We start from the raw sequence: 13,374 nt of genomic DNA, 5'->3' as shown, positions 1-13,374 counted from the left end.
GTTTGTGCGTCCATCTGCACATTAGTGTTTGTAGGATCTGTTGACAGGGAAGCATGCAGCATTTTATTTGCTCAAGGGCTGAAAAAACACATGGCGCTAGCTCGGGAGCGGCGTGATATGAGCCTGCTGAAAGCAACCTGGCCCAGCCGGATTGCAGCCCTGGGATCACGACTCAACGAAACATAAACTCAAACCGTGTAATAACAGAGCTGGCAACATAAAGCGTGTTGATGTTTATGCATGTATTTATGCATGATGCAAAAACGCAGATATTTTTAGTTCCATTACTTTTAATTCTAAAAAAAGGTCATATTTCTTTGTACCAGTGAGCAACAGTAAATATGTAAACTCTAAAATTAAAAGTATGAGCAAGATATTTATGTTAATGAATTCTAACATTGCGGGTTCAACATCTGGCTTTGCTGCAGTGATGCACAGGTGTACTACAGGACACTGTGACATCAAATACAGGGTTAGTCAGAGGTAAAACTTTCAAAATAAAGTGTTCTCTCAGTGTGGACGGAGGCCTTGGATTCCATGAAGTTAAACATCTGGAATATCTTTTAAGTTAATGTAGTTCTGACAAAAATATATAATTCATCTGATAGAGGACCTGAGCATTTCTTTTTCTCATTGTAAAACTATACTTCAATATCTTATAAAAAAAGAAGGCATCTATATCTTATTTTTATGTTGAATGTACTTCTACAAGCATGCATATCTCATCTCTACAGTGCTGCATTGAGAATGTAAAGCTGACGTAATGCACCCTGAAACTGGTGGAGGAGATGTCATTATGTCAAGTATTTTCCTAATGCCAAACCTAAACTCCATTCAAACCTGTTACAAAAACAAACACTCCATCAACATAGGCAATAGTAACATCATTGTTCATCCCTTGGCGAGTATCGCGCTGCAGGCTTCATGTGGCCTTGCCCACCACTTATACTGTGCGATTCTGTCTGCAGCTGCCCACCCTTCAGTTTTCATCAACTGGGCTAACACTGATGATGTCATTGCAGTATAGCATCTGCAGGAACAAGTGCCCTCTATTTGTCATTTACTGTCATTCGTATCAAGATGAACAGGCAGCTTTTTGGTGTGTGTCATACATGTGGATGAAACTCCAAACGAAAAGAATAAGCCCCAAAGAGAATCTGGTCTGCGCACACTCGAAATATAAGCTTGTTATGATCCTTATGGCGGAAGAGGTGTGCCAAAATATATCATGAATCCCAGGGAAATGTTCAGCTCTGGACCTAAGACAATGTAGTTCATGCATGGACTATATCTCTCAAACAGGAAGTGTAAAAAGGTCAGTATCACATAAAAGATGTTGTTATTGCTCAGTGGGACTCACATGAAGGTCAGAAACTTCCTACACTCGTGTGCGGCGATCTGTTAAAAGAGAAGAAAACCCTCATAAACAACCATGGCTTTTATTTTGTAATATTCATTTATTGTTCAATAAAAATAGATTTAAAAAAAGTGACGTGATGTCTCCTTCATGACTTCGCCCGATGGCTCTGCCAACAGCTCCTTGTAAACACGGGGCTTTACTTTATTCTTCAAGTGGAAAGGGAATATAACCCCCCCCCCCTCTTCCCCTTTAGCTTAATCTAAAGACAGACTCCTGCCTATAACTTCACTGACCTTTGACCTCAGCAGTGATGACAGTCCCACATTCACTTACTTTCACATTTAGGGCAGATACAGTACATTCATCCCCTGGTCTTGGTCGTCTATGTACACGGTTCAGTTTCTGGTTGTGTGATTTGTTTTTGCAGATGGCCCTCGTAAAAACTGCTTTTAACAATGCGAATAAAGAAGACATCTAAGCGCTAACACAACAGTTCGAGCCATTAGTAAAACCATTTACAACTTATAACATCAGCTTGTCTTAAGACATCTTTATACAGTAGTTGCACGTAAACACATCTTTGAAAGTGGAAGGAAATTAAACTCTGTTAACTCTGGCTGCGACAGGTTCGACAACATGCTGGGAACCTGAAACGCTACAATAACTGAGGCCAGGTCCACGGACTTCACCCGTCAATCTCTCCTCTTTTGGACCTTTCTGGTGCTACATTTGGAAATGCTGCAGGTTATTATAACGGCATGATGTTGCTGAGCCTGTGTTGACGTTTTATAGTGGTTAAAAAAAAAAAAAAGAAATGTTAATCGTATGCTGAAAGATAGTTGGGAGCAAAAACAAAGACACAACAAAACAGCCTGCAGTTTGAGATGTGGAGAGTGATGTCAAAAAAATGCAGACTGTTCTGTTTCCAAAGTAAAGTTGTGAGGTTTCACAGACTGTATAGTGTGAACAGAGAAATCAAAACCTGGTTTCCAAACAGTAGCAAAAAAGGATGGTTTAGACTGTTAAGAGGCCTTATTTATTGTGTGGTTAGAATCAATGCTATTCATTCCAAAACATACAATACGTGCATCAGTGTTCTGGTAATGGACGTAATCCACATACTAGAGGCTGTTGACTCAGCGCTGAGCCTTGCAAGGCTACCATCAGGGTAGAGAAGCTAGCACTGCTTTTGGCAGTGTGAGCTATTGCAATGCTTTCTAATAGGCCACACTGACTGGGTTTGACAATGTTGTTGGATAAGATTACATTCTAAAATAATAAAAACAAATGTTTATTGATGTTTTGTTGATTGACGGGCTCCTTAGATTAAATCTGATTAACTACAAATTCTGTATGAATGAATGTTCATGATAGATAGAATCCCATCACAATTAAAACACCCGGCTGTGTGTGCGTCTGAAGTTTCTCTCATGATCATTGTTTTTACATCTGACATTTTGCCGTTATATTCTCCGTTGGTCACACGCACTGCAGGGCGTAGCGGCTTGTTCATGGGTTGAAATGTATTTTCCTTGCATATATATAACTTAATTTGAAGTCTGGAATGTACGATATGTTACTCTGCTAACAAGCACCAGCCTCTTAACAACTCGAGTCATCCCTTTCACAGTAGAGTCCCTCTGGGAGACCCTGCTCTAGACTGGTGGGCACCATTTCTCTGATGCATCTGGGAATACCACTGAACCAAACACAACAAAACACTGAACTGGTTAACTTTTAGCACAGCATGGACTACAGTACTTAAGAGGAACTCAGCACAATTCTGGAAGGTTAACATGCTTTTTTTCCCCATCTATTAGAAAAACAAAACTCAAGTATTGCTTGTGTTTCCTCTGTTGTGAAAATCCCAAATTAGCTGGTTTTATTTTGTGTTACTTCACAACATGAGTATTTGTTCGCTACACTACGACTGAGTCTACTATACAGAGATTTTACTGCTGTGCCAGGGAGAAAAAAAGAGCACCTGAGAACCAGTGCCAGGTTCTGAAAGATGAAACCTTCGTCTTCCTCCACCTCCTCTCTCGCTCTCATGGTCTATCAAGCTCTCTCTCCCTTACTTGGCTGCTTCGCTACCAGCGAGTACAGTGGCCAAGAGCAGTTGAGTGGCAAGCTGACGGGCCAAATCGTCAGGCCGATTGCATCCTCAAGCGCCCCCCCCTCTGTACTTCTCCCTTCCTTCCTGGCCTCTGGGTCAGGTCCAGAGCCCACATCCTGGAGAACATGGGGGCCGGGCGGCTGCAGCCGACAGCTCTTTGGGAACGGCACAATGAGAGAGTTCATAGCAAAAGCCGTGCCCGCGTGTGGCTGGTTAGGATGAAGCTGCCCATGTCGTTTTGGCAACGAGCACGGCCCAAGGTGCCGTCAACCGTGCCAGAAGTCAAAGTGACGCTCCATTAATCTCGCTCAGCATCACGATTCCACAAGTGATTTCTGACAGCAACAAAAACTTATTTTCCTCATTGTTCCACTTTGTTCATTTTGGTGTCCGTATGGGGGTCTCTGATGTTGATAGAAAAAAAAAAAAAAAGGTCCAACGAACCGGGGGAACACATTTCATGGAAACAGAGCACAGCAGGAAATAGACATGTTAGAGCTGCATTAGTTGAGGGTAACACCACAGTTGGAGAGAAAATAGAGTTTAGGAGCCTGTTTTTACAAATGTAACAGTTCCATACACATTTATCCAAAAAGAATCTGGCATGAACTCTTTTCTCTTGTGGACGTGTCACACTGTGGTGGCCCGGCTGTGTTTGAGCGCTAGTGGTGAATACTCCTTAATGCGAACGCACAGTTTGCCCCTGAGCCAGGGGTTCTGGAGCTCCAGCGGACAGAAATCATCCTGAAGCCACTTTTCTCTGTTGTCCACAACTAGCACGAGGCCAAAGTGCTTCAACTGTTCAGAACCGTAGTACACACACTGCTCCTGCTCACCACCGCCTCCGCTGCTGCCGAGCATCCGCCGTGACACGACGTTCATCTCCTGCACCACCAGCTGGATCATCTCCCGCGCTGATGTTCCTGGAGTTACACAAAGCTGAAAACACAGAAGGAGAAGATTAGACTATTGTCACAAAATCAACAACAGTTTATAGGTGAACTGCTTCCACGTGTCAAAACGCATCTATACCTTAACACTGGTCTCCTTAGGCAGGCCTGTGCGATACTGTGGGTACACTCTGAGTGTGCCATGACAGCCTTTCCTGAGGGCGGCGGGTGATTGCGAGGAGAGTTTCTGTGTGCCGCTGTCCTCTGACAAAGTACGCGCCGGCGGAAGTTGCGGCAGGCAGCGCTCAGCCGAGCAACAGCGGTCCACTGACGAGGGCCTGTGGCATCTCCGCTGTGGCGAGGTGGACGGCGAGGGGCAGGTAGTGTGGTAGGAGTAAGGCTGGTGGGCTGAGGTGGTGGAAGGGAACTCCAGGCTGCTGGTTCTCACACAGAAGGCCTGTCTCTTCTCTGTGATGTGCAGCAGCTCGATCTGCCTGCTGGGCAGGATGAAGTCACTGTCAAAAAGCTCCGGGCCCCCCCTCCGCCTTTCCACGCCACACCGAACCCCTCCGCCACACCGCTCACCTTCCCTCCCGTGCTGTGGCTCCGAGGCCTGGAGGACATCTGGCGTGGAGTCCCTCAGCGACCCCGTTACGCGTCCACCCCCGCCGAGACACATCCCTCTTTCAGAGCTGCTCCCGTCACTACGCAGGAAGCCGCGGGTCTCCAGAGGCGCAGAAGATGAGAGGGGTGAGGGGGGCAACAGGTCCAGCTCGCGGGGACTCTGGGCTCGGCTGGAGTCGTAGTCACTGTCGGTGGTGAGGAAGACTTCAGAGGAGCCCTCTTCGTCTGACAGTCCGGCAAAATCTGCAGAATGTGAGAAAAGGTGCTCGTACTTATACTGTATTGATAGTGTGTGCAGGAAGTTGCATGTGGAATCCTACATGGATAACGGTGTCATATAACCTCCATGTTTCTGTTGCAAGAGTCGATTCAGACCTGAGTGCTTGCGGCAGGGTTCGGGTGAAGGCATGGGCGAGGGCATGAAGTCTGGCTGAGAGGAGGTGGATGGAGGCTTGTCGGGCAACACTTCCTTGGAGAAGTCAATTATCCAGCTTATGGAGATGCCTCCTGATGGCTGCTTGTAGCGGGCATACTGCAGGGCGTCCATGATCCACCTCGCGTCACGCCACACCTCCTCCATTTGCTGTTGTACAGTTAACAAGATCATAATAGTTGCTCTCAGTAACAATACAATTTATCATTGGATTCATTTTATTCCACATATATATGTATATATATATATGTGTGTTATGTTACCTGTATGTGGTCCTGGACCTGCTGGTGTTTCTTCTTAGCAGCCAGGAGCTCAGTCTCAGAAAAGGCCTCCCTTAGGGCCTGCTGGGACATGAGGGACTCCAGTTCCAGCAAAGCCGATACTCTGCAGTACTGGCCAATGAAACTGGGGCAATAGGCATTAAAGTGGACTGTGGGAGAAAGGGAATCCAACAAGGAGAAATAAATGTAAAACACTGGGCCATTAAACACAGGTGGAGCATATAGATGTGAAAACAGCAGTTGGTGTCAGAATTCACATTTCTGCCAAACATCTGATATACTGACCCAGTTCAAAGACCTGCAGGGGCAGGGTGAGGAAGCCAGAACGGGGGGAGTAGGGGTTGTTCTGGCCAGGAGCTGTGCACACTTCATCTGAAGGTGGGAGGAGAAGCAGGAAGGACACTTTCTCCCCAAACTCCACCACTTCCTGGCTATAGATACGGAAGTCCTGCATCTAGACACACAGAGACAGGTGATCTCAGGGGGGCTTTGGAACCAGAGGAATCAATTTAAGGAAGTCTAGAAGTAAAGGGTCGGTCCCTGGTTGCACTCAAAGGACGGAAGTCACAGTTCCAGGGTTTGGATCACAGGCCGCTAAGCCACCATGAAGTACATTCTTCACTCATTTAAATATCTTGAAAACAGAACCGGAGGCTCAAACTCCAACAGTGGAAACCAGAAGTACGAAATATGGCGACCGGATGGTTTGTTGTAATTAGGGGTTATTGTACACCACTAATACACTGTTGGGCTCTTTTGTGGAGCAGGTCAAGAGCAAAACTATCTTACTGCCAAACCCATATTTGTTGTTTCTAAACCTTTTTTAACATTTGTGTCTCCTCTGGAAACAAACACAGGTTTTAGCTCTACATTGTGATGATTGTCTACATATATCTATATCTATTTCTATATGTATGTTCATGTTCATGATCGTGTAGGTTTTAATGGTGCAGTCGTAGCAGTCTCTTAAGGTCTGTGCAGTGCTTGGTACAGTGGGTGGTAAAAGGTCAATGGACAATGATTGCCATTGTGCTGGAATTCAAACCATGTTCTTTTACTGAAATCATGTAGAATTAGTGGTCTAACCAGAACTGGCTGAATATCCACTGGAATCATGTTCACTGCCGCTGGAACTTGGCTGGATATCTTTCTATCGAGTTTCAAGACAATGCAAAATACCATTTGTTTTTCCATTTGGTAAAGAAATGGCTTCAAATGTCACTGTGGAATTGTATGCTTATGGCCAAAGACACAACGTGTTTCAGATCGACTCTGGACCTGATTGCCGAGGACATTGATGTGAGCCATCAGGTCTATGATGGCGCTGCGCAGGTCCTGTAGGAGGCGATGTGGAGCACTCTGCTCGTCCATGTCCATTTCCAATGCCTCATCCAGAGAGGTGAGAGCCTGCAGCCACTGCCACTCCTCTCTGAAAATGACACACATGAAGAACATGCCATTAATCCACATCACGGGTATCTTTTGTCATTGCTTTTGCCTGAATGGTCAGGTTTCTAGTCAAAACTCTTAACTTTCAGTCTCAGTCGTACAGAAAAACATACACAGACATATGTTCCCCACCTGGACACGTTGCCGTTGTCCCGAATTTTGGTGTGACAGAGGACGTTGGGGAGTTTCTGGGGCACCAGCGCTCTGATCTGCTCCACCGACGTACACAGCTTCAGGTAGCCCAGGTATAAGCCTGGAGACAATATCTTCCTGCTCCGCCTGTGATACGCCAGCTTCTCCTGGGAACAGCAGGTGGAGAGAGACTGAGTAAGAGCACGTGTATGGTATTGTTAACTGGGGTCGATCGTGTGGTATCTAATTTTGTCTCTTTACGCAACCTCACATTCATCTGAATGGATTTGTTTCCATGTTTTGCTGTCCTTCAGAGACTAACGTTGTTCCAACATGTTTGAAGTGGAAGTCAGCACAGCAAAAAGAAAAAGCCGATCAGCACATTTTTGTGTATTTCATCATACAATTTGTTCATAACTGGCCACAAAACAAATATTTCAGTGAATTGCGGTTTTGCCAAAGGAAGTCTCCACCATTGTTTTGAAACCACAGGGCCAAACTAACGTACACTGGAGACAAAACAGCATTCCAGCAATGGTATCAAGTTCACCGGGCTATATAGACAAAATCAACTTGTGGTTTGGTTCCAGGTTGTGATCGTTCTGAGCAAAAGAGCCACACAGCATTAGCTACAAAACACAAAACAACAATGAGCAAAGATTATCATCGTCACGTCAGTCCGTCAGTGCTGAAATTCAAACGTAACCTTCCAATTTCCACTGCCTGAATGAGCAGCTGTTCAAAATAAAGTGACTGAGATGATCGACATTCATGTTGGGTTGGCATATAGCCAACATTTGACCTGAAAGCTGGCTTTTAATTAATTTGCTATTTCAACGTGTCTCTACAAAGAAGGTGACAAATGGAAGAAGAGAGTCACGATGATTAATGTCGGTCTAAATAAAGAGTGTCTGCACAAGCAGCACTGGTAATTGGAAGCACATTTCAATTGACATTCCTATTGTTTCAGCCGTGGAGCCTCATGTTTACTGGTTCTGGTGAATGAAAGTTTAAAAACATAAGAGCGATACCAACATATTGATGTTTTCCAGAGTTTTTTGGGGTCATTTTGTTGTTGACAAAGCGCCTCACACTACACTGTTTCATCTCGCTAAATCTCCGGGTCACAAACAAATGCAAAGAATGATCCCGACAAAAACCATGACCGCTGCTGACAAACCCTCCGACCGTTCCTAACCGCCGTGGAAGCAGCCTGTCTCCAAAACAAAAGCAAAAACAAAAACATTTTCCAAAACTGAACTAACTACCAATCACTGCCCGTCTACTCCTGTAGGACTCACGTGGAGTGTGATGAGCAGCATGTCCAAGGCGGTTGGCTCTTCAGGGGACGAGATGGACTTGCGTTGGAGCTGCAGTTTGCAAAGCTGCGTCCAGCGAACCCCATCCAGGTTTGGACAGGCATTCATGTCCTTGAGGAGCACCAGCAGGGCGTTACCATGCTTGTCTTTGATTGGCTCAAAATACACCTGACCAAGGTCCTGGGTTCCCAGCATTCCCTGAGGAGAGGGCGGAGGGTATTAATCAAAAATGTTCAGACCAAGAGGTCACGGTTATCACAACCACCACGATATAAATTGCACAATCATAGTCCCAATAGTCTACTCAGCATTTTACTACCTGTAGTTGGGAGACAGCCTGCAGCATCTTGAGTCGTGTCTGCAGAGTGCAGGAACAGGATGACTGGGAAGGACTAAGACACTGCTGCAGCCAGGGAATCTCCTCCCATAGATAGGATACCTGGCACATGGATTGTATTAATATATAAAACACGTTATTTCAAATGCACTGGAAAACATAAGCTATAATCTCCTGTTGAGTATCAATAACTGATGGATAATGTAATAATATGCTAGCAACAATGTTTGTAGCAATGTGTCCATGTAAATTAGTGCAAAAAAAGTATTTTTTAGCATAATCGTATTCAATAAATAATTCCTGTTTGGTAGTTAATTCACTTTTTTTGTACTTATATAAGTTATTTCTTTCTCTCTTTTTGTCTGTCTACCTTGGTAAACCAGAGGAAGTCCTGCATAAGGGAGCTGGAGTAGGAATCTTCAACCTCTACGATAGGAATCTGGTCCTCTGGAGTCACCAACACATTGTCATCTCTGTAGAGTATGGATGTCAGATAGAGACCTCTGGAAAGGAACACAGAAAAGGTACGCGTGATAAGGCAGACAGACTTTTCTGCTATCTTTCCTTGGTGTCTAAAGGGGTTATACGTGTGATGGAATGACATTAAAGTATGTTGCTGCCATGAAAACCATGACACCACGAAGTCAGTAGTATGTTTAACAATGAATAATGGATATACTGTGATCTCTCAAAAATGAGTACTCTTTGAAAATATATATACGTGAACTGACAAATTAAACACAACATTTCCAATACACACATTAATTACAATTCCTTTCACATTTAAAGTCTCCTCGACTCCAGCACGGAGGTCAACAGAGCATCTACCTTTTCAAGCTTTTAACAAATTTGCTGGTGGGTTGGAAGAGGTGGCGCAGGCTTTTGGATACCGAGTGCTTCCTCCCTTGCGGTGGAGCTTTACACTGTTCTGTGTGGACGATACAAAACAGACAAGAAAAAAAAGACGTTTGTTAATTCCGTAGCAGACAGAATAAATCAGTCGGATTACTTTTGAATGAATATTCTGATGGTCCTGCTTGATGCTTGAAGCCAACGCTCTTGTGAGTAATCTGTGGCGTGACTCTGATTGCTTTGTCTGATTTTCTTGCTAACACCAATGAATACCTCTGTCCTGACAAACTGGAGAAACATCTCTTCCAGTGACAGCCCGTTGCCTAATTGACAGCAAACCTGACATGTCCAACAACGCGGTCAGAGTGGAATGTTCTTCGGCGTTTCATGTGCTCCAGTGGCGCGACACCATTTGCCTGGCATGCTGGCTGCCAGTAGCAGACTATGGGTCTTGAGGGAACCACTAGCTCTCCTGTCCCAGAGGGACACTAACGTTGTGTATATGTATGTGTGTGTGTGTTTACCTGCACATACTAAAGCTGCTAGACCATGGCATGTCTTGAGCTACAGCCTTACGAGTGGAACCAAGGAGCTGCAGTAATTTGTGTGTGTGTGTCTGTGTGTGTTTTAACCCTTTGCCACTCACTGACAGGGAGGTCAGTTAAGTCTGTGGGGACGTGTTTATTTTTAGTGGGCCTGGAGGGGGTTGGAGGTGAGAGCGGGAGGCGTGTGTGTATATATGCATGTGTGTGTGTGTGCGCCCGTTGGTGAGATAACGCACCTCCCAACTCATTAGAAACCCTGAGTTCCAAACCCTTCACAGAGTCCCTCTCCTCCCCTCCCAGGTGATCTTACTCCAGCCCCAGGCCACTTAAAGTCAATAAATCCCCCCATTCAGGACCCGAAAAAGAACTAATTTTCCCTTCAGGTGGACGAGTCGAGTCGGAGCAACAAGAAAAAACAGCACCCCTCGACCCCTCTCACCTCCCCAACTTTCTCTTTACTCGCGAGTCTGTTCAGCTCTGGTCCTCCTGGCCTCAGACCGTGTTTGACACTGAGTAAGACAGACAAGTAGGGCTGACTGCTGGGGTGCCTGTGTTAGTCAAGGCCTCTTTCACAGTTTAATTAATAGTGTTTGGACAAGAGGGAGAATGTGGCGTGGGCTATAAGCCGGGGCTGCGACGGAGGTGCGTACATGGACATGTGGGGGAGAGTCAGAGCTGAAAGAGAGAGCATGTAGTCGAATATTTGTGTCTGCTTCATGTACATGTGTATCTATGTGTGTGCCTGTCTATCTTTATGTGTGTGTATATGTATGGAGAGTAGACAGGACGCCTGGCGGGCCGTGGGGGGTGGAGGTGGGAGGCAGCGGTAGTCAGTGTTAATTTATGCCCTCTCCCGACTCCAGCCCGGGACGCGTCTCTTACAGGAATAACAAACATGACCCCGGGACACGCCACCTTGGCTACCGTGCCTGAACTCTCAAGCTCAATCAGTCGCCGTCTGACGAACCAAGAGCCACTCAATACTGACTATTATATTGCGTCTCGCCCTATTGCAAATACGGTCTGGCCACAGTGGACAATGGTAAGTGGGTGAGTGTGTTTGGGCATGTGGGTGTGCGAGAAAAAAGAGAGACAACTTGCTCAATGCTAAATGCAGTTTGCCGTCATGTAAAAGAGTCAGTGTGGACAGCTTTTGACACTTATGGGAGCAGCTTACAGCCTGCAGTGTTTGGGGATATAAACAGCCTGAGTGTGAGAGAAGTTGATCTGCATTTTGTCACACAGAGAGAGAGAGAGGTATTCAACAGAGGAAGGGCTGAGTCATGGAAAGATGTAAAAGGGTGTGTGTGTGTGTGTGTGGGGGGCGGTTGTTGAGACAGAGGGGAGGGTATTATTTTTGAGGTGGCATGCCGTCTTAGGGTGTATGGCCCCCAAAGTACTTGTCGTGCCTGAGATTGTAAAGTGTCCGTCAAGGTGAGATGGAACACAGCAATTGGTGAGACGTGTTACACCTGCGCGTTAAACCGTCCACTGCTCATGTTTGTTCACGCCGAGAATATTTCTGAAACATGAACTAGATGGTGGCTGAAAATTCCGATGTGTTTGTTTTAAAATGTGACAGGCGCAGTGAAAACGACCCAGGTTTATGTCAGGGGCTCATAGCACCGCTCAGGGTGCATTTCTCTTCAATTCAGCGACTTTACTCCAGCTGATACCAGACCTAAAAACTGATCTTAAGGTCACGTACTTTCAAGTTCTACCTTAGGAAATTAATGAACGTAATTCCATAGTTAAACCCAATGGCAGTTTAAAACATCTAGTGTGGTATAACGTGCACATGTGCAGAGTACAGCAAGTCGCTATCGCTACAAGGTTTGGGTTTCACCCGGGGTCAGCTATGTAAAACGTTAAAGCTCTCGTATTACTGTTCAGCCTTTTAGCAAAACACGCCCACCAAATCGATCAAAAAGTTGTTGATACCATGGCAGACACAGTGGCGGTGAGCTTCTTTTATTTGCCCGAGTAGCTGGTCTAGTGCCTCCTTCTGGCCTCTCTGACGTGGAGCGCGGCCATCGATATCCCTCCAACCTGCAGACAGAGGTGAGAAACACGACATTAGAAGAGCGACACTGCGATGTTCCATACTTATCAACAGTCATAGGACAGGTCAGCTATACTCTGCATTAATGATGGAGAAGCAAAGCACAGCTCAGGACGGCAGTGTCGGTCTGTCGGTCAGCCACTTTAATCCAGAGTAACATATCTCAACAACTATTGGATGAATTGTTATAACATTTTGTACAAACATTTGTGGTCCCGGGGGCATGAATCCTTAACCCGACACACCAGATGGTTTGTTTCACAGAACCATCTGACAATCAAACTCGGGGAGAAGAGCAAAAACATCTTTTCCATAACAGAAACCTTCAGTGTTCTTCTTTACTCTTCTTTCAATGGATAAATACTCTGGTTCTCTTCACCATTGTTGTTTAGATTGAACAAACAGTCGCCTCGTCGTGTCACACACACACAAAACACGCCCACAGCTCCTCACAGGATGACGACTGGACCTTGTCCAGTATTTCGCTACACGGTTCCCTTTGAACTGAGCGTTTGTGGTACTTACTTAACATGGCTGAATAACCTTTATTAGGGAACTACGAGGCAATCGGAATGCAGTTATGGATCTCGTTTGATCTCTGATCCTGCAATTCTTGCAGGATCTCGTGATATTGTGAGATTCCAGTTATTGTGGAAGGTAAGAGCCTGTGTCCATATACTGCTTTTATTGGCAAAAATGCACTCTCAGTGTGAAGCTCCGCATTATTAACATGGGTTTGCAGAGATGAGCTGACAAATGGGAGCGCCTGCTGTATGTTTGGTCTTTAGGTATATCAGGTGTCTTCAGTACGTATCATGACACTTCTATTACTCCTAAATGGTACTTTGAACCCTGTGTATTTTCCGCTGTGGAGCCATGTTTTCAGAGAGTCTTCCTTTGATTGTAGATCAGGAAGTTGATTCTTCTTCTATGAATAAAGAAACATCCAACGTTGACCACCGTTAGTCTTTTAC

At 45.4% G+C, this 13,374-nt stretch overlaps 1 protein-coding gene across 3 annotated transcripts in view; it reads right to left on the bottom strand.

Moving 5' to 3' along the window:
- Window positions 1–1,437: 1,437 nt before the first annotated feature.
- ankfn1b (ankyrin repeat and fibronectin type III domain containing 1b) overlaps window positions 1,438–13,374 on the bottom strand; it is a 115,684-nt gene continuing 103,747 nt past the window's right edge. For all 3 annotated transcript variants that reach the window (XM_031843820.1, XM_031843819.1, XM_031843821.1), the window contains 12 exons: window positions 12,280–12,387; window positions 9,770–9,869; window positions 9,312–9,444; window positions 8,924–9,043; window positions 8,587–8,802; window positions 7,286–7,452; window positions 6,983–7,133; window positions 5,990–6,158; window positions 5,687–5,853; window positions 5,366–5,573; window positions 4,509–5,233; window positions 1,438–4,415 (listed from right to left, as the gene is read on the bottom strand). In XM_031843820.1, coding sequence (XP_031699680.1) covers window positions 4,107–4,415; window positions 4,509–5,233; window positions 5,366–5,573; window positions 5,687–5,853; window positions 5,990–6,158; window positions 6,983–7,133; window positions 7,286–7,452; window positions 8,587–8,802; window positions 8,924–9,043; window positions 9,312–9,444; window positions 9,770–9,869; window positions 12,280–12,387 — 2,573 coding nt within the window. In that variant the 3' untranslated portion in view covers window positions 1,438–4,106. The remainder of the gene's footprint in view (window positions 4,416–4,508; window positions 5,234–5,365; window positions 5,574–5,686; window positions 5,854–5,989; window positions 6,159–6,982; window positions 7,134–7,285; window positions 7,453–8,586; window positions 8,803–8,923; window positions 9,044–9,311; window positions 9,445–9,769; window positions 9,870–12,279; window positions 12,388–13,374) is intronic.

This window comes from Anarrhichthys ocellatus, unplaced genomic scaffold (assembly GCF_004355925.1).
Source record: "Anarrhichthys ocellatus isolate YVR2014 unplaced genomic scaffold, GSC_Weel_1.0 scaffold4, whole genome shotgun sequence".
Taxonomy (NCBI): Eukaryota; Metazoa; Chordata; class Actinopteri; order Perciformes; family Anarhichadidae; genus Anarrhichthys; species Anarrhichthys ocellatus.
This window is presented reverse-complemented; position numbering and strand designations above follow the sequence as displayed.